Source organism: Gekko japonicus, unplaced genomic scaffold, assembly GCF_001447785.1.
Source record: "Gekko japonicus isolate JY-2015 unplaced genomic scaffold, Gekko_japonicus_V1.1 scaffold3432, whole genome shotgun sequence".
NCBI lineage: Eukaryota > Metazoa > Chordata > Lepidosauria > Squamata > Gekkonidae > Gekko > Gekko japonicus.
Window position 1 is genome coordinate 13,595 of NW_015160940.1, and position 21,589 is coordinate 35,183.

Here is a 21,589-nt window from a genome sequence, read left to right on the forward strand (position 1 = left end):
GCTTTAACCTTCATCCGTAGTCATCCACTATTTCTGAAATTTTCATTCCTCACATTTCTTTCTGCCTAGGCAATTAATGCGATGTCTTTCCTTTCCCAGGTTACAGCCCCTGGTCTGTAGAAATGGCAGGGCAGTCACATGGTATCTTTTCTGGTTTGCTTTCTGCTAAAATTAATCTATTTTCATCTCTTCCCTCCCCCCCTTTCCAGTTTCATAGGAGAATTTATAAAGGAATCCCGCTGCAGCTGAGAGGTGAAATTTGGTCTTTGTTGCTCGACGTTCCTAAAATGAAAGAAGAAATGAAGGACTACTATAATGTGAGTTTTCGAGATAGGAAACGAGCCGTCGGCTTGGATATCTGAAAACCAGAAAACAGAGAGCTTAAATTTTCCGCTGTATACCAAAAGGAATAAAAAAATAATAGTTTTTTATATATATAAAAAAAGCTTAAAAGAAATTCATTGCCTTTTTGCATGTTTTTACCCGTTTTTGTTATCCTTCGTGCCCTGGTTTTTTTCCTTTCCCTCTCCAAAACGGCGCATTTCTAGTTTGAAGAAAATCTGAATAGAAATTACTCTTTTTGATTCCATGCGTGTGTTTATGCGCGGGGGTTGTTTCAGTGACCCACTCCTCAATTTCTCCTGCCCTTGCAAGTCTCCACTGTGGATTTATATCGCTGGCTTCGGCCCTCTATTTCTGGGCCCAGTTTGAAGTGCTGGTTCTCATGTTTAAGGCCCTACATGGCTGGAGGCCAGGGTCCTTGGAGGGCTGCCTCTTCTCACACTGTCCAGCCCACCAGTGTGGTCTGTGAGACTCTATGGTGTAGTGATTGGAGCGTAGGCCTAGGATTTGGGAGACAGGTTTAAATCCCTGCTGTGCCCTGGAACCTTCCTGGATGACTATGAGTCAGTCACAGATAGCCGAACTTGCCTCACGGGGTTCTTGTGAGGATAAAGCGGAGAAGAAGAGAACAACGTAAGCCGATTTGGTTCTCCGCTGTGGAGAAAGGCAGGTTATAAGTGAAGTAAATAAATAAATATCTCTGTCACAGCCCCTCCTCTTGATAGCCCTGCCTTCAGACATGAAATAAAGGGGTTGGAACACTTTCCCTATGAGGAAAGGTTAAGGCGCTTAGGGCTCTTTAGCTTGGAGAAACGACGACTGAGGGGTGACATGATTGAGGTTTATAAGATTATGCATGGGAAAGAGCAGGTAGAGAAAGAGGTACTTTTCTCCCTTTCTCACAATACAAGAACTCGTGGGCACTCCATGAAATTGCTGAGCGGTCGGGTTAGAACGGATAAAAGGAAGTCCTTCTTCACCCAAAGAATGATTAACACATGGAATTCACTGCCACAGGAAGTGGTGGCGGCTACAAGCATGGACAGCTTCAAGAGGGAATTAGATAAGCATATGGAGGAGAGGTCCATCAGTGGCTATTAGCCACAAGGTATAGATAGGGACTCTGGGGCAAGTGATGCTCTGTCTTCTTGGTGCTTGGGGGGGGGTCAACAGTGAGAGGGCTTCTAATGTCCTGGCTCCACTGGTGGACCTCCTGATGGCACTGGTATTTCTGGCCACTGTGTGTCACAGAGTGTTGGGCTGGATGGGCCTTTGGCCTGATCCAACATTGGCATCTCTTATGTTCTTATGTTCTTATGACCAGGGACAGTGCCTTTTCAGTGATGACACCTTGCCTGCAGAATGCCCTTCCCTTTGAGGCTCGCCTGGGCCCAACCCTGGGATTTTAATCAGGGACAGTTCTTTTAAACTGGGTTAACATTCTCCTGTGCCTGAGAAGTGCTTTACGATACTCGCTTTAACATTCTGGCATGACCAGAAGTAACGTCATTATGTCGCCGGTGACACCCCAGCATTCAGTCAGAAACTCTGTGGTTTTTGCCAAGTGCTAGAACATCACCGGTGATGTCAATATGTCACTTCAGGCACAGCCTGAACATCAGCATGTCATGATTGATGTTGTTACACCACCAGTGATGGCTCCCCCCAACGGCAAGTCTCCTGCCCTGTCGCCACCCTCATGCCAGCACCCCTAGACCTAACATTATGTAGAACAAAAAGTGGGGACCCGCGATATTCGTGGGGGGCGAAGGAGCTCCACATGGAGGAGGAAGCAGCCACAGGCAAGCCTTCCCCCCCCTCCCTCGCCCGACGCCCCAATGCCGAGGTCCGGGCCCTCCAATTCTCCCCCCCAGCACCAATGGCAAGGCCCACGTGGCTCCCAGCCAGTCCAAGCCTCCCCCCTCCCACACCAACGGCGAGGCCCATGCGGCTCCCGCTGGGCCAGCCCGTATAGTTTCAGATTTTTCTGCACACCTGGGGACTGCCCCAAGTGTGCAGGAAAATCTCTCTGCCCCCCAAGTGCCCCCGATGTGCGGATTTAGATATCCGAATGGAGGGGGCCTCTTGGCTATTAGTATATAGATGACCACAAGGAGAGAATACCCCTGTCTTTTCCCCACACAGCTGGAAAAGCAATTTGCGGAAGGACTGTGGCTCAGTGGAAGTGCCTCGGGCACAACTGACCTTGATGGACTAATGGCCTGATTCAGTATAAGGCAGCTTCCTGTGAGGGAGTCAGTTTTGAGCGGAAAACTGTCAGGCGTGTAAAGATTTAAAGTGGGCCCCCCTTCCCCCAGCCACTTTTCATTAAATAAGAGATAGTCAAGCCATCAGTCAAACACCTCCTGTGTAGCTCCTGGTATCGTACTGAGCTGCATACAAATAGAAATAAAACCTCGGCTGCCCCGTAACAGAGATATATTTCACTCGAGACGTTCGTGCCAAATGCATGACATTTGCAAAAGAGGTGGTCGGACAATTAATAAACGATTGGGCGCTTCATTTCCCGGCTCTCAATTTACAGTTTGTAAATCAAATTAAATCATAAAGGATTTCACAGTTACAAACCTTTAGCTGCTATGTCGAATGCTGCATGGGGAAAAAAAAACCGGGTGACAGATTTTGCAAGCTCTGTCTGCGGGTTAATTTCATTATGCACCATGACCGTTGCTTTTAACCTTGCAGTGACAATTAAAGCCTTCGAAGGCAATGCCTCTGACATCCACGAATAGAAGAATCAGGAAGATTATGATAACAATGTTCAGTAGTTTGGTTTGCAAGAACCTTTGAAAATCCATGATTTAAAAAAAAATAAAAATCCACATTTGATCCCTCCTTTCTTACAAGGAGGTTTTACATCGGTTCTTCCCTCCTTACAACTGTCCTGTGAGGTAGGCTAGGCTGAGAGACACTGGCTGGCCTAAGGTACCTATGGAGGTCTGTGGCAGAGCAGGGATTTAAACCCCAGTCACCTCCACCCTAATCCGACACTAACCGCTTCCCCCTGCACTTACTTTCTCTAATGACCAACAGACACTCTTAACCAAAACGGTGATGAGCCGAACTATGAAATACTGAACAGAAACAGATTAAAGCGAAGTGGCTGCATCTCCAAAGGTTATGGATGCCACCTAGTGATATGTGCAGGAAAAAGGAATAGGCCCACCAGGGTATAAAGAAGCAATTCTCTATGAAGGCTTTAAAAAAAAATGTCTTGGGAATTCTTGAGAGTCAAGTCTGTGCTTCTAGCCAAAACTCCAGCCGGCAATTAGACTAAACTGTTCAGGCAATCTAATAGGAACTTCGGTATACCCATAATATAAATGCAGGCCTGTGTAGATAGATCAAGATAAGTCACCCCTGTCCGTCTGTCTGCAGCAGTAGAAAAGAGCAAGAGTCCAGTTGGCACCTTAAAGACTAACAGAATTTGTGGCAGGGGAGGAGCTTTTGTGAGTCACCGCTCACCTCTTCAGGTATCTTCAGCAGTCATTCAAATATATGAAGAAGTGAGCAGTTGCTCATGAAAGTGAAGGGTGGGGTATAAATCCAATCTCCTCCTCCTCCTCCTCCTCTCCAATATCAACCTCCCTAAAGTCCTCTCATGATCAGAGGATTCCATCCAAGATGAAGGTCTGGTATGATTAGAACGTTCTGCCGTCTTGCTGTTAAGGAATGTGGGAAATCCAACTGATGGATCTCTTGGTTTGAGCTTCCCCTGTCCCGGAACTGGCCTTGCATCGAATGCTTCCTCTAAGCCGTGGAGTCTTGTGAGCAAAAATTCCACTTTGTGAGCTACTGGCATTAAAGCTGTGAGTGAGTGATTTGGCTACGGCATAAATTAGTTTGATCTGGAGCCATCCTTCCTGAGCCAAGACAAAAATCTGAGAGTTGGAGGCTAAAAACTGTGAGCCGGCTCACACTCACTCAGCTTAGAGCGAACACTCCTTGCATCCCACAAAAATTGCTCTTCATAGAAACATAGAGCTGTAAGGGACCTCAAGGGTCACCTAGTTCAACCCCCCGCACAAGGCAGGGAATTAATAGCTACCTCTTCCCCTGTGATCCCTGTCTATGCCCCAGAGGAAGGCAAAAAACATCCAGGATCCCTGGGCTAAGCTGGCCTGGAGGAAAATCCCTTCCTGACCCCAAAGTGGTGATCGGCATTACCCTGATTACCTTTCCTCCTCTGATGTTATGCGGTATTGTGCCAAAGCATCTCGTCTTCATTTTATTACTGCAATTCTGAATAAAGGCAATATATTTTCTTTCTAAAAGATTCAGGTGGGAAGCCGTGTGGGTCTGAAGCAATAGAGCAAAGTTTGAGTCCAGGGGCACTTTTAAGACCAACAAAGTTTTTAATTCTGGGTATGAGCTTTCACGTGTATATAGACTTCTATCTGAAGAAGTGTGCATGCATACAGAAGCGGCATTACCCTGATTACCTTTCCTCCTCTAATGTTTCAGCACCAAAGAAGCGGTATTGTGCCAAAGCATCCCGTCTTCATTTTATTACTGCAATTCTGAATAAAGGCAATATATTTTCTTTCTAAAAGATTCAGGTGGGAAGCCGTGTGGGTCTGAAGCAATAGAGCAAAGTTTGAGTCCAGGGGCACTTTTAAGACCAACAAAGTTTTTAATTCTGGGTATGAGCTTTCACGTGTATATAGACTTCTATCTGAAGAAGTGTGCATGCATACAGAAGCTTATAGCCAGAATTAAACTTTGTTGGTCTTAAAGGTGCCCCTGGACTCAAACTTTGTTCTGTTTATAAAAGTTTGTCTTAAAATATAGGTTTTTTTGCCAAAAAGATACCCAATTTCCCCCCAATACTTATATTTATTTACGATGATTTTTTTCTTTTGTTGCCAGAAATTTAATTATTTATACCCTAAATTTTCCTTAATTTTTTTCCCTTCTACAACCCCAATTTTTTTCTTGTTGGTTCCTTTTTGAAAACAGTTATTGAGAAATTTAAAATCCTTATATAACCTACAAATATGACCATTGGGCAGGCTGCGACAAAAAGAACACATATAGTTAAAAAGTAAACTTCATAATCAACAGGTTCATTAAGAACATAAGAGAAGCCAATGCTAGATCAGGCCAATGGCCTGTCCAGTCCAACGCTCTGTGTCACACAGTGGCCAAAAATACCAGGTGCCATCAGGAGGTCCACCAGCGGGCCCAGAACTCCAGAAGCCCCTCTCACTGGTGTCCCCGCAAGGACCAAGAACACTGCCCTGGACGTAGTGCTCCATCTATACCTTGTGGCTAATAGCCACTGATGGACCTCTGCTCCTTACGTTTCTCTAATCCCCTCTTGACGCTACCTATGCTTGTAGCTGCCGCCACTGCCTGCAGCGGTGAATTCCACCTGTTAACTGAGAACACAGGAAAACAAATACCATAGTCAATGCTATTATGTTGAGGATTTACCAGCAAAAACTTCAAAAATGACTAAGATGAAAACATACACAGTGGGGAACGGTTTCTTAAAATGCAGTCTAGTGGTCCGGCTTGAGCTCTGGTGTAATACATACTAAAATTTCCAGTAGTTTCCACCAATCTTCAACACTATGCAGGGGCAGAAACTCGGAGTGCCATTGGCCAGCATGGTGCCATAACCTGGCCAATCATAAATAAGTAGCCAATGCAGTTGAAGAGGCCCACCTCCAATTCCATCCCCTTGCCTCTTAGCGCTCCCCAGGTAATCCCACTACCCCCATGGGGCAGTACTGCCTGGTTTGGGAACCATTGATGCATATCCTAAGTGTGGGTTTTCCCTCTGGATGAAAACTAGGCTGCCATTATGATTGTGTACAGATTTATATAACAAACTGTGGGTTCAGTGGCATCTTTAAAACCAGCAGAGTTTAATTCTGGGTGTAAGCTTCTGTGTGCATGCACGCTCCATCGGATTTATACATCAGTGGTTTGCTTCACATAAACATGTGTTGAATTCTTTCTGTCCCCTAGACCTTAAAAACCCAAGCCAGAATGAGCTCCCCGGACATCAGGCAAATCGATCTAGATGTCAATCGGACATATCGGGATCATATCATGTTTAGAGATCGATATGGAGTGAAGTAAGTAAATATTTCTCCAGTGTTTCTTAACCTGTTTGATCTCCAGGGTTTCAAACGGGCACAGCTCGTATTTCAGACTTTGAAAGATTCTGAGCTAACGCTCTCTCCTGCCGATTGCAAAAAACAGCAGTACATATTGTGTGTGTGTGTGTCTGTAAATAATTGAGACTGCTTCTAGAATTCCATTCCCCGCATGCTTTTGGCCTGTTGTGTTCCTGTAACAGCAAATTTATGCATAGAAATGCATTTGACTCTCTGAAAGGTCAGAGGGCCATAAGTTATCATTAGTTATTTTGATTTGCATGTTGAAGAAAAGCAGTAAATATTTATTTATTCATCTGATGACTTTCTAGCGCCCCTCGTTCCACGCAGCGGTCCTCCAAGTGGTTCACATCAGCTCAAAAACCCACTATTTCATTATAATACGATTTCATTTTCAAATGTTGTTGGGAACTCATTCACTCGTGGTCTGGCCCATCACCAGATTTCCTCCTCTGGAAGATCAGCCATGCCCACACACTAGATTGGCCATGCCTGGCAAGCGGTTGGAGGGTTATGGGGAGGGAGGGACACAAAGGCGCTGCAAAGTCCTTTCCACTGCCACATCATTTCCCAGGGAAAACCCAGAAGCAATGTAGGGTAGCTCTTGGAATCGCTGGAAACTTTATGGTTTTACCAAATAGTTTCTGGTGATTCTGAATGCTACCCTCCGCAGGGCTCTTTTTGTAGAAAAAGCCCAGCAGGAACTCATTAGCATAATAGGCCACAGCCAACACCAGAAACTCATTAGCATATTAGGCCACACCCCTGACAGCACAGCTCATTAGCACATTAGGCCGCACCCCCATGTTACCAGAAGTGTGGTTATCCAGCCACACCCACCTTTTGCTTGTTGTTCTGTTTACCTTGTTTGTTGTCCAAACCCAGGGCTTTTTTGTAGCAGGAACTCCTTTGCATGTTAGGCCACACACCCCTAATGTAGCCAATCCTAATGAGTTTCTGCTGTTGGGTGTGGCCTATTATGCTAATGAGTTCCTGCTGGGCGTGGCCAACTTGGGAGCCAGCCGGAACTCCGTTCCTGTGCGTTCCTGCCCAAAAATAGCCCTGCTTCTGGGTGTTCCCCAGAAGTGATGTGGCAGCAGCAAGGACACTGACTTTCTTGTTGTTGTTGTTGTTCTTGTTTTTGTTGTGATTATCCCACTACTGCTTGGAGTGTTGGTGAGCGACAAGGGCTGCCAGTGGGAGGTCTCTTGCTATAGCAGCCCCGCTACAGACATGGAGACCGATCTGTGTTGAAAAATAGAAGTGAAGTAAAGATCAGCTATTTGTTTTACAGATTTTGCGCAAAATGACCCAGCCATTTGCTCTGGGTGCTAGGGATCAGTGTTCCCTCTAAGCTGAGTTAGTGTGAGCTAGCTCACAGTTTTTTAGCCTCTGGCTCACCCATTTTTGTCTTAGCTCAGGGAGGAGGGCTCCAGAGCAAACTAATTTCTGCAGCAGCCAAATCGCTCGCTCACAACTTTAATGCCAGTGGCTCACAAAGTAAGAATTTTTGCTCACAGTACTCCACAGCTTAGAGGGAACATTGGCTCCAGGTGGGGCCCAGGGATCCCCTGGAATTACAGCCCATTTCCAAACTACAGAGATCAGTGTTCCTGGAGAAAAGGGATACTTTGGAAGGTGGACTTTGGAGGCATTGTACTCCACTGAGGCCCCTGTCATCTCCAGGGTCAATCCCCAAAACTCCCAAGAGTTTCCCAACCTGGATCTGGCAACCCTACCTCCCACCCCCTGACGCTGGCCAGGATGACCCAACAACGCTCCCTCTAAGCTGTGGAGCCTTGTGAGCAAACATTCTACTTTGGGAGCTACTGGCATTAAAGCTGTGAGCGAGCAACTGTACAAATTAGTTTGCTCTGGAGCCCTCCTTCCTGAGCTAACACAAAAATGTGTGAGCTGGAGGCTAAAAACCTGTGAGCTAGCTCACACTAACTCAGCTTAGAGGGAACACTAGCAACCCTACTGGGGGCCTCTGGAGCCATAAAAGTATACCGCAATGCTGGCTTAGCCGGGGGGCAATCTTGCAACAGCCCTTTTAGACACACAGATTTCCGACTCCCAAGTTCCTAAATTCAGGATTCCTGTCATAGCTGGATTCCAACGACTTAAAGTCAGTTCCTGATACCTTGAACTCAGGGCATGTTAAGATATAAATTTGACCAGTTGTCAAAGTGACGTGACAGGTTAATATTAAACATAGATCATATCTGACATGTACAACCTGTATGGAGGGGCTCAGAGGCATTTGAGGGTATTTTAAAAGTCTGCCACGCAAGTCATTTTTGATTAAGCGTTTTCTCAGACTTGTCAGTAAAGGAATTCTGTGCATACGATGGTGCATAAAAGTAATTTCTGCCTAAATGAAGATAGTTTTCCTTATGAAATCCTTTATGGCTTCCCTGAGGAGAACATGAGCAATGAGTTTCAAATCTAATTTATTCTTAATTAAACCAGTGCATATAGTGCTTCATGTGTTAATATTTTTTAATTTTATATAATATGTGCAGCATAATAAGCGTTTTCCCCAGAGACATGTAGTATATTTGAAAAAGAAAAAAAACGCAAAAAAAGGCCCCTCAACTATACAGTAATCTACAAATCTCTGACCATGCTGCTCTCTTATACATCAGTTTCACACAAATTGTTAAACAAAACACACCCCATTTCACATTTTCTTCTGGTTTGATTTTGTTCCAGTATGTAATAAAGGGTCTCCATTAGGGGTGTGCAGGGGAAAAAAATCGATATTATTCAGATTCGGGTCTATTGGACCCCAAAAATATCGGTGTTTCCCGTTTTCCCCGAATCCCAAATATCGGTATGGTATTGGGATTCAGGTAAATATTTGGGGAACCCAAATTTATTAAGCTCCATTATACGCTATGGGAACCGTGACCATAGGGTATAATGGAGAATTGATCCAGGGGTATTCGCAGCTGTGAGAGGAATGGATTTTTTTTTTAGGTATAGGCACCAAATTTGCAGAATAGCTACCGGTGTCTCTCCTCAAACACCCCGCCCCCCCCAAGTTTTAAAAAGATTGGACCAGAGGATCCAATTCTTTGGGCTTCAAAGAAGGTGCCCCCACCCACCATTGCTTTTAATGGAGGAAAAACAGAGGCATCTAAAGAGACCTCAGGCATTTGCCAAGTTCCGTCACCACAGTGCAGCTTAGAAAAAGCATTTAAGGTAAATGCCTTATCCAAGCTGTGCTGCTGCAGCCACTGCTGCAGCACAACTCGGCGAGTGAACTCAGAAGGTATTCAAAGAGGCTGCTGTCTCTTTAAGTGCCTACTCCAAGACATGCCGTCATCGTCGGTGAGTGAACTCAAGGCATTTAAAGAGACCAGGGTGTCTCTAAACACCTTCTCCAAGTCGAGCTCAAATGAAAGCCGAATAATATCGGCGTTTACTCAGGCTCAGCTAGATCAGTAGCTAGATCGGCTTGGTATATACCGAATGCACACCCCGTAGTCTCCACCCTTTTGTGTGAATTTCTTTTTCTCCCTTAGTTGTTTGTATGTCATAAATGTATGTGTTCACGTGAAAGTTACCATGTGTTCTGAATGCTCCTCTTTGTTTCAGAACGATGACCTCATATTAACGAAGTATTTCTTTTGCCTTATTTAAAAATGCATAATGTCACTTCTGAAAGGAGGCACTAAACAGTTGTGAATGGAAGCTTTCAGCCCACCTCCTCATTTACTTTTCCAACCAGGGTTCCCTTTGCAATCGGCCTTTGTGCTCCCTTCTGAAGTTGGTCTGTGCTGGCTGAACAGCAACAAGAGCAATGAATTCTACTTCTTTTTGTCACGTTCAAAGGTTTTTTTATTCCCATTGGCTCCAATGCTCCCTCTAAGCTGTGGAGTCTTGTGAGTGAGTTATTTGGCTGCTGCATCAATTAGTTGGCTCTGGAGCCATCCTTCCTGAGCGAAGACAAAAATGTGTGAGCTGGAAGCTAAAAAACTGTGAGCTAGCTCACACTAACTCAGCTTAGAGGGAACACTGCTCTGGAGCCATCCTTCCTGAGCGAAGACAAAAATGTGTGAGCTGGAAGCTAAAAAACTGTGAGCTAGCTCACACTAACTCAGCTTAGAGGGAACGATGATTGGTGCTAATATGTTTTGAAAAAAACACAGGCCAACTATACTTCCTCCCCCCCCCAGAAGCAAAGTAAGATAGTAGTTCAACTTCCTAATGACTATTCTGTGTCTGCTGTCCCGCAAGTCATAATCTGAACGCATGACAGTGACCCAAAAAACTACATAGCTCATTTGTCATTAGGGTTGCCAGCTCTGGGTTGAGAAATACCTGGAGATTTGGGGGGGGGCTGAGGAGGGCGGGGTTTCGGGAGGGGATGGACTTCAATGGGGTATCTTGCCATAGGAGTCTACCTTCCAAAGCCGCCATTTTCTCCAGGTGAACTGATTTCTGTCGCCTGGAGATCAGTTGTAATCCCAGGAGATCTCCAGCTGCCCCCTGGAGGTTGGCAACCCTAATCATAAGGTGGGATCCCTGTCAAAGCCTGGAGGTGGTGCACCATAATATATTGACTCCTTTATTTCCAAATGTGCAGTTGGTGAAATTCCTACCCCAAATCCAATTCAACAGCCCATTTGTATCCATTTTGGCTTATTTACATTTGTCTTTGCTTCTTTCTAGGCAACAATCCTTATTCCATGTTTTAGCTGCTTACTCTATATATAGCACGGTAAGTCACCACCCGATATACTATTCTGCTTATATCTTAAGCTTACTCTTAAAATCGAAGGTGACGGCATTGATAGAAAAGCTAAACGCTGAATGAAAAGAGTGAATGTAAGCAAGAGTGATAAAAGGGTTGGAACACTTTCCCTATGAGGAAAGGTTAAAGCGCTTAGGGCTCTTTAGCTTGGAGAAAAGTCCATTTTGGCTTATTTACATTTGTCTTTGCTTCTTTCTAGGCAACAATCCTTATTCCACGTTTTAGCTGCTTACTCTATATATAACACGGTAAGTCACCACCCGATATACTATTCTGCTTATATCTTAAGCTTACTCTTAAAATCAAAGGTGACGGCATTGATAGAAAAGCTAAACGCTGAATGAAAAGAGTGAATGTAAGCAAGAGAAGAGTGACTCACTGTCATAAGGAAGAGCGCTATTGATTCTTGACAAGACACTGCCCAAACTTTAAAAATAAAATCTAAGTCCATTACTTTTTTGAAACTTGCTGGAAGGAGGGGGGGTCACAGTGTCATAGAATCATAGAGTTGGGTCATCTAGTGCAACCCTCTGCACAATGCAGGAAATTCACAAATACCTCCCCCCACACACACCCCCAGTGACCGCTGTTCCACACCCAGAAGATGACCAAAAAACCTCCAGGATCCCCGGCCAAACTGGCCTGGAGAAAAATGGCTTCCTGACCCCGAAGTGGTGATCAGCATTTCCCTGGGCGTGTAAGAAAGGGCCACGAGAACTAAGCACTGAGGCAACCCTTCCTGCCCTCCCTTCTCATGATCTGCCTAAGTTCACAGAATCCGCATTGCTGTCAGATGGCCATCTAGCCTCTTGTTTGAAAAGCTCCAAAGGAGGAGCGCCCACCACCTTCCCGAGGAAGCCTGTTCCACTGAGGAACTGCTCTAACTGTCGGGATGTTCTTCCTAATGTTCAGCCGAAAACTCTTCTGATTTCATTTCAACCCATTGGTTCTGGTCCCACCTTCTGGGGCAACAGAAAACAACTCCGCACCATCCTCTATATGACAGCCCTTCAAGTACTTGAAGATGGTGATCATATCACTTTCGCAGTCATGTCCTCTCCAGGCTAAACATACCCAGCTCCTTCAACCTTTCCTCATAGGACTTGGTCTCCAGAGCTCTCACCATCTTCGTTGCCCTCCTCTGGACACGTTCCAGCTTGTCTATATCCTCCTTAAATTGTGGTGCCCAAAACTGAACGCAATACATACAGTACCTTTCATCGGGAACAACCAATGTTTCCAAAAGTGTTAAGGAGAGGGGAGAAGTGGGGAATTGGGGGGGAAAGTTAATAATGAATTATTACACTGGGAAAATCTGTCTTTTTGTCTCTGTAACATTCTAGAAATACCCTTCTCTTCTTTGGGATTTTGTTTTCAAATTGTTACCTACCTTGAGCCTCAGGCATAGGGTGGGATAAAAATCTACATAAGTACATCTGATTTTAAAACTTTGCTGTATTCTACTGCTGTAACCTGGAAATTACCAAAGCATCTCCTGTAAGCATCGAGTTCATTTGCATCTTGTGTTTTCGGTAAAGCAGTGAGCCTAAGATAAACGTACAATTCCCTACTTTCCAACCAGTCCTCCTTTTGGAAACTTGTACGCTTCCCCCAGTCTCTGGCAAAGACATTATCTCTTTAGGTGGATTTGCCCTGGCAAGTGGGAAAGACGTGTATAATACGGGTACCTGTCTTTCCCCTCCCAGACCAGCAGCAGCTTACAAAAGCCAATGTATATCAGGAAAATAATGTAGATCCAGGTGGTCATCCGTGTCGGTCTGAAGCCGTAGAACAAATTTAGAGTCCAGTGGCACCTTTAAGGCCAACTTCACTCTCCCGTGTTTATGAGCTTTCGTGGGCATGCTGCACACCTTTTTCAAATGGCATTTGGAAAAGTGCGCATGCACACGAAAGCTCACACCTTGAAGGAAAATAATGCACGTGGGACGAAATTAATCCGCCTTCACTCTCCCGTGTTGTGGTCCCAGTCTGCAGTGGAAGGAAGGAGGGGAAAGCATTGTTCATTAACCTTAAACATCTGGCCCTCTTCACAGGTTATGGTGAACGCATGTACAATCTGTAATGCAGTGTACACTTGATTGTTCTTTAGATCAAGTTGGGTAGCCGTGTTAGACTGTCTGTAGCAGCAGAAAAGAGCAAGAGCCCCGTAGCACCTTTTTGTTCAGTCGCACAGTCGAGTCCGACTCTTCGCGACCCCATGGACCAGCTCCCGCCAGGAGATTGTTTTTCTCTTCCGCCGTCCTCTGAAGTTGGCTCAATTTCATGTTCATTGCATCTATGACACTGTCTAACCATCTCATCCTTTGCCATCCCCGTCTTCTTTGACCTTCAGTCTTTCCCAGCATCAGGGTCTTCTCCAGTGAGTGCTCCCTTCTCATTGGGTGGCCAAAGTATTTGGGCTTCAGTTTCATTTATCTGGCCTTCCAGGGAACAGTCAGGGTTGATTTCTTTTAGGATTGACTGATTTGTTCTTCTTGCAGTCCAAGGGACTCTCAAGAGTCTTCTCCAGCACCATAGTTCAAAAGAATCTATTCTTCGGTGCGCGGCCTTCCTTTTCGTCCAACTCTCGCAGTCATACAGGACTACTGGGAATACCATTGCTTTGACCATGCAGACTTTTGTTGGCAGGGTGATGTCTCTACTTTTTATCATGCTGTTTAGGTTCGCCATCGCTTTCCTCCCAAGGAGCAGGCGTCTTTTAATTTCATGGCTGCTGTCACAGTCTGCGGTGATCTGGGATCCCAGGAACGTGAAGTCTGTCACTACTTCCACGACTTCCCCTTCTATTTGCCAAGGAGTGATGGGGCCGGATGCCGTGATCTTAGTTTTTTTGATGTTGAGCTTCAAGCCCACCTTAAAGACTAACAAAATATGTGACAGGGGATGGATGAGCTTTCGCTTCTGAGCAGTGACTCACGATAAAGCTCATTCCCTGCCACAAACTTTGTTAGTCTTTAAAGTTCTACTGGACCGTTGCTCTTGATTGTTTTTTTGTACATGCATTCTCATGTTACATTGAATATATGCACAACTGAATATGTGAACCAAACCCCCATGTTCATCCAGGCCCTGGTGTCCGAATTCATTCGTAAAGTGAGCACACATTGGCTCCTTCCTCGTATGCGTGCACACGCAGGATGTCCCATGTGTCCTCTGTAGCATATGAACAAGGGCTATTGTTTGATCAGATCCCGGCTCTTCCACATCTCGAACGGCATTTTTGCACTGTCAAAACAACCACTTTTGGATTCTTCGCTTAAAAGAAATAAACCCTAAATGTTTTGTCTTCTGTGTTTTCAGGAGGTTGGATATTGTCAGGGGATGAGCCAGATCACAGCTTTACTCCTTATGTACATGAACGAAGAAGATGCCTTCTGGGCCCTGGTAAAACTGCTCTCGGGACCCAAGCATGCTATGCATGGTATGCCATTTTCAGATCTGGGGGTGGGTGGGTTTGGGGGCGGAGCCTGGTAAAGACCAGTGGGCACTCTAGCATTTTACAGAAACTCTATTGCACGCGCTTCATCCCCACCCCACACCCATTTCCCCCCCGGCATCCCTAAGATCTTTTTTAAATGGCTCAGTTGAATCTAGGTCTTATTCTGCTGCAGACGGTTCAGAGTTGTATTTGTAATAGTTGGGCTGTTTGAAGCTGTTAGTGTGACCTAGAGGATGCCATTTTTTTTTTGTTTACTCCATGGAGGAGGTTTCTTTAAAGTTCTGCATTGAATGTAATAAGCCCATAAAGAGGTACTTGGAGCCATTCGCAATGGTTTGCAAAAAGCTTCGTTCTGACAGTGACGTCTGCAGACAAGGAGCCGCTGTGCGGCATTTCTGCAGGAGCTACTGCAAGCTCAAGCATCGCATCGATTAGTCCTAATTTGGTTTAAAAAAAAATTGTTAAAAGCAAGGATTTTTTTTCTTTTGCATATCTTACAAAACTAGGTAACTTAGACTTGGAACACTTTCAGGCAGAACGAAGGTTGCCATGTCCTCACTAGGGTTGCTAGCCCCCCCCCTCCCCGGCAGGAGATAAGGTCGCCAGCCCTGGGTTGGAAAATACCTGGTGACTTTGGGGGTGGATCTGGGAGAGGGCGGGATTCCGGGAGGGGAGGGGCCTCAGCAGGGGGCGGATGAAGGCTCACTGGTGCCCTAAGCACTGACCCATCTTGGTGCCCTCCCCTTTCCACACTGACCCCCAGTCCATTTTAGTTGTTGACCTGTCTGACCAGATATACAATGCAGGTTGCAGCAATTCAAAAATGTATTCATATGGCAACACAATATACTGTACAAACTAAACTTTTCACCCTTTCCCCAACTTTGTGGTGCCCCCTTTGGCCCTGGTGCCCTAAGCACGTGCTTAGTCTGCTTAATGGTTAATCTGCCCCTGGGCCTCAGCATAGTACAACCCCATAGAGTCCACCCTTCGAATCAGCCGTTTTCTTCAGGGGAGCTGGTCTCTGTCAGCTGGAGATCAGTGGTGAAATCGGGAGATCTCCAGGGCCCACCCGGAGGCTGGCAACCCTAGCAGGAGATGGGGAGGTAAAGTTACTGAATCCAGGTCGGGAGACTCCTGGAGATTTGGGGATGGAGCCACTGGATCCTCTTTGCCACACTCTTGGAAGACGAGAGAATCCCGGGGGCCACTGTCACCTCTCTCGTCCTCCTGTTCCGTGGTATTGTGGCCGGCATGGCTAAACACCAAGGCGCACGGAACGCTGTTACCTTCCCACCGAAGAGGTACCTATTTATCTACTTGCAATTTCTTGCTTTCGAACTGCTAGGTTGGCAGGAGCAGATAACTTTGCCAGGGCCCAAAACACATGGATTACAACTCCGAGCCTGCCAGTTCGACTGCCATCCGTTCATTATGTGTCCTGGCCAGGGCTAGCCTGATCTCGTCACATCTCAGAACCCGAGCAGGGTCGGCCCACGTTAGACCTTGGATGGGAGACCACCGAAGAAGTCCAGGGTTGCTGCGCAGAGGCAGGCAATGGCAAACCCTCTCTGAATGCCTTGAAACCCCTCCATAAGTTGGCTGTGATTCGACAGCACTTTTACACACCCATACCCCCACATACCATCTTTAAAACACCGGCCAGGGCGCTTTTTCTTTTTCAACATTAATAGTTGCGTGGAACGAACATATCTGAAAGGGAACACGTTTTCCTTAAAGCTGTGAACAGATTTTGTGGGAACGTCTCGCTGTTTCAATTTCTCGGGTGGTTCTCTTTTTTCCCCTCTCCCCCTTCCCCCCCCCTTTCCTTTTTTTTTTTTTTCGGTTTTTTTTTTTTTAACCGGTTTCCCAAAGCTGTTGAGGTTTCAAGAGCACCACGACAAAATCATGAAGAAATGTTTGTCGAAGCTGAAGCAGCATTTTGTAAGTAAATGCCGCCACGGACAGGAAGTTGGATAAAGGGCATCGTTCGTTGGCCAAAAAATAATAATAATCCAGCTCTACGTTTAATTAGGACGTTGGTATTTAGGGAAACATTTGAAGTTGCCCTATATGGAGCCCATTCGTTGGTTTTGGCCTCTTAGAATTTCTTCTGACTGGCATTGGCTGTGCGAGGTCGCAGAGAGCGGTCAGCTCACCTGCGGGAGGTCCATTTGGTGAGAGATGCCTGGGACTGGATCTGGAATTGTCAGCAGCTGTCCCAGCAGTTCATAGAATCATAGAGTCGGAAGGGGACCTCCAGGGTCATCTAGTCCAACCCCCAGCACAATGCAGGAAATTCACAAATACCCCCACACACACACACCCAGTGACCGCTGTTCCATGCCCAGAAGATGACAAAAAAAACCCCTCCAGGATCCCTGTCCAAACTGGCCTGGAGAAAAATGGCTTCCTGACCCCCAAAGTGGCGACCGGCATTTCCCTGGGCGTGTCAGAAAGGGCCACGAGACCTAAGCACGGAGGCGACCCTTCCTGCCCTCCCTCTCGTGATCTGCCTCATTCCACAGAACCAGCAGTTTTTAAAACCTCCTTTCCCCACTCGTATCAGGGCTCCTGCGGATTCCTGCGAGTGCCGTGAATTGCGAACTTAGTTTAAAACTCGGCCCGTGGAAGTTTGATGTCTTGCTTACTGCCTTGAGCAAGAGAAATCTTTTTATTATCAAGTAGTAAAAAAGGGTAGCCCAGGCTAGCCCGATCTTGGCGAGTCTCAGAAGCCAAGCAGGGGTCAGCCTTGGTTAGTACTTGGATGGGAGACCACCGGAGAAGTCCCAGGGTCGCTCCGCAGAGGCAGGCGACGGCGAACCACCTCTGAACGTCTCTTGCCTTGACCTGAGTTCCGCCCTGACCTGGATGGCCCAGGCTAGCCTGAACTTATCAGATCTCAGAAGCCAAGCAGGGTCTGCCCTGGTGCATACTTGCATGCAGGGCTCTTTTTGTAGAAAAAGCCCAGCAGGAACTCATTAGCATAGCTTATTTGCATACGCCACACCCCCTGACATCACCGGAAGTGTGTCAGAAGGCAACACCCACTGCTCAGGCTCCACTGGACTGTTTTGGATTGCTAGCTATTTTTTTTGGGGGGGGACGTGCAGATCTGTCCTTGCAGAGGAGGTAGAGCTTGTACCTGAATAAAACTTGGTTTTAAAGATGCCACTGGACTGTTTTGAACTGGGGGGAGCTCTGCAACTTACCTGGCTGCTTCTTGCTCTGACTGAGGGCTGCTGGGAGTAGGGGGCGGGGCTTGTTGCATGTGCCCGCCCCCTGGGCTCTTTACTGCCGGAGCTCCGCTCCTGTGCGCTCCTGCAGGAAACGACCTCTGCTTGCATGGGAGACCACCGAGGAAGTCCAGGGTCACTCTGCAGAGGCAGGGAATGGCGAACTACGTCTGATCGTCTTTTGCCCTGAGTTGGAGACCCAAGGCTAGCCTGATCTCACCAGATCTTGGAAGCTAAGCAGGGTCGGCCCTGGTGAGTACTTGGATGGGAGACCACCGAGGAAGTCCAGGGTCTCTCCGCAGAGGCCGGGAATGGCGAACTGCCTCTGAACGCCTCTTGCCTTGAAAAACCCTGTAGGTGCGACTGGACGGTGCTTTCTGCCACCGATAAAAATCATTTTACATCACAATGACGGGCTGTTCCTCTTTCAGCTTGGGTGCTCTGGAAAGTGTCATGTCTGTACTACCAGCATCGTTGAAGCTGGCTCCAAGCCAGAGTTCTGCAGCCTTGGTTAGAAACAGGCCTGCAGGCAATGGCAGGAGCAGGTCTACTCAGAAGCAAGCCTCATGTTGTTCAGTGAGACTCACTTCTAGGAACGTGCCCTCCGGCTGGCAACTGCAAACTTAGGTTTGCGTTGCAATGACCGTCGTTCGTTCCTGTTCGGTATATGTAATTCATATTCCTGTTTGGTATATGAAATTAATTACAAATGGGCTTGGCATGAACACACATGAAATTGCCCGATACAGAACCAGACCCTCGTTCCATCGAGGTCAGTCTTGTCTACTCAGACTGGCAGCAGCTCTCCAGGGTCTCAGGCTGAGGTCTTCCACATCACCTCCTGCCTGGTCCTTTTAACCGGAGATGCTGGGGATTGAACCTGGGGCCTTCCATGTGCCAAGCAGATGCTCTGCCCCTGAGCATGGAGCAAAGTTGCACAGTCAGGAAAATGTGGAAACATATGCATTAAAAATCTCTTCAGGCCAGTATATTGCAACTGGTGGGGGGGGGGAGAACTTTTATTGAAGCTGATTCACATTTATACGTAGAAGATGAAACAGAAGGCTAGCCTAAACGGCACTGTTTCCAAGAGGCCAGCTATTCTGGCTGCAAGCAGGTGGAAGAATGAGATCTTGAGCATGGCCCCTGGCTTTTTTCCGCAGAGCTGAGATCTGCAGAAGCATCTCGCCTCTCACCCAGACCACTCAGAGAGAGAACAAAGGCAGAGAAAGAGAAGTGGGAATCGTGGAGAAGCTTCTGGAATAGACAAAGAGAGGCATCCCAAATATACCCAGTCTGGCTCTAGCACAAGGAGAAATGTAGCGCCCCCTGGTGTCAAGGCACATTGTATCACCTTTATTCTGACAATTCTAAGAGAGGGGGATTTCCTGTGTGCGGGGTGGGGGGATATACAGAATATGCTCCCAATGTCATAATGTGTGGATAAACATACGGAGCAGAGGTCCATCAGTGGCTATTAGCTACAAGATAGAGATGGGACACTGAGTCTGGGGCACTGATGCTCTGTATTCCTGGTGCTTGGGAGGAGGCAACAGTGGGAGGGCTTCTGGAGTTCTGGCCCCACTGGCGGACCTCCTGATGGCACCTGGGTTTGACACAGAGTGTTAGACTGGATGGGCCATTGGCCTGACCCAACATGGTTTCTCTTATGTTCCTTATGTTCTCACGTCTGCCCGGAGTTGGGTTTGCCCCCAAACCTGGGAATTTTAATCCTATGAATGCTCTAGTTTAGATCCCCAGGTCTTTCAGGAAAGGGCAGTTGTCAAGACTGTTTCAACCTGGGGAAGGGAAGCTGCAGTAGCGAACGAGTTATTTTAAGGTTCAGTTATTTACATGCCCTTAAAGTAGCCGAGGATGTCTGCATTGAAGGTCACGGTTCTGTGCCCGTAACCTCGAACGGTTGATTTCAACTCCTTGCAAGGTTTCGGAGTTCTCTTTTGACCGTTGATTGAACTGTTATGAACGATAGAAGCGTATTATTAGTAGGGCAAAGCACAGCAGTTCCCCTTTTCTGCATTGGGCACTTCTTCAGCGCGAATGCTTCGATCAGATGTAATGTTTTTAAGAGACAGAATCAACACTACCCTTAGACTGTTTTTGGTACAGGGCTCTTTTTGTAGAAAAAGCCCAGCAGGAACTCATTAGCATAATAGGCCACACCCAATAGGAACCACACACCCCTAATGTAGCCAATCCTAATGAGTTTCTGCTATTGGGTGTGGCCTCTTATGCTAATGAGTTCCTGCTGGGCGTGGCCAACTCAGGAGCCAGCCGGAACTCCGTTCCTGTGCGTTCCTGCCCAAAAATAGCCCTGTTTTGGGGGAAGAGAAGGTTCTGCCGAAGTCCGGCCGATTTCATTCCAACAAAATGTGCTCAAGATTGGGGTATTTAAATTGGCATGCATGAGGCAAAATGGGCTACATTTATATCTGTGTATACCCCACACGTTCTTCCACTTACCAGCCAACCGTTGTTATGACCGGGGGAAGAGAAGGTTCTGCCGAAGTCCGTCCGATTTCATTCCAACAAAATGTGCTTAAGATTGGGGTTTTTAAATTGGCGTGCATGAGGCAAAATGGGCTACATTATATATCTGTATATACCCCACACGTTCTTCCACTCACCAGCCAACCGTTGTTATGACCAACCGATCAGTCGACAACAACGCCCAGTTTACATATAAATGTAAAAGTGATATACAGAGATTAAAATACAGCAAATTAATTAAATAATTGGGCCATAGTCAATTATACATACAAGTTTGGAACATCTGCTTTCTTTCTTTTTTTTAGTTTTCCAAATATCCATAATATATGCTGAAAGCGTTTCTTCATCACAAGAGAATCTTCCATCTATTATAACCTACCTAGCCATACACCTTAATTCATATAGAATTACTTACAATTTTTTGTTATTTTTCGTTATATACATTCGCCCAAGATTTCTTGAATATTTCTTCCCCCTTTCCCTGTAGCAATATGGTTAACTTATCAATTTTTGGCTATTTCTAGCAACTTCTGTACAAATTCTTCCATTAATAGAGTTACCTTAATTCATATAGAATTACTTACAATGTTTCGTTATTTTTCATTATATACATTCGTCCAAGATTTTTTGAATATTTCTTCCCCTTTCCCCTGTAGCAATATTGTTAACATCCATTTTTGGCTATTTCTAGCAAATTCCGTACAAATTCTTCCATTAATAGAGTTTTTTCTGATTTCCGATATTTAGCAAACAAGATTTCTAGCTGTCATTATGACATGTAAAATCAAATACTTATCAGGCTTTTTATATACATCTGGAATTATATTCAGTAAAAATAATTCTGGCTTAAGCGGCACTTTTAGCTCTGTTATTTCTTGCAATATCTCTTGAATCATCAGCCAATATTTTTTAACTATGTCGCATACCCACCATACATGAAAATACGTCCCAACTTTTTTTTTACATTTCCAATATATAATTACCAAATTAGGCAGTAGAAAAGGGCAAGAGGTCCAGTCCACAGAATTTGTGGCAGGGTATTAGCTTTCGAGAGTCACTTCTCACTTCTGAGCAGTGACTCACGAAAGCTCATACCCTGCCCAGGGATCATTTCGTAGAAAAAGAGGTGCAG

The 21,589-nt window shown here is 46.0% G+C and overlaps 1 protein-coding gene across 1 annotated transcript in view; it reads left to right on the forward strand.

Annotated features, from left to right (window-relative positions):
• Positions 1 to 209: 209 nt before the first annotated feature.
• Positions 210 to 21,589, forward strand: part of USP6NL (USP6 N-terminal like) — a gene marked incomplete at its 5' end in the record, with an annotated part of 57,503 nt that continues 36,123 nt past the window's right edge. Inside the window, 5 exons of the mRNA XM_015425153.1 lie at positions 210 to 317; positions 6,340 to 6,449; positions 11,453 to 11,501; positions 14,575 to 14,696; positions 16,564 to 16,657. Coding sequence (XP_015280639.1) covers positions 210 to 317; positions 6,340 to 6,449; positions 11,453 to 11,501; positions 14,575 to 14,696; positions 16,564 to 16,657 — 483 coding nt within the window. The remainder of the gene's footprint in view (positions 318 to 6,339; positions 6,450 to 11,452; positions 11,502 to 14,574; positions 14,697 to 16,563; positions 16,658 to 21,589) is intronic.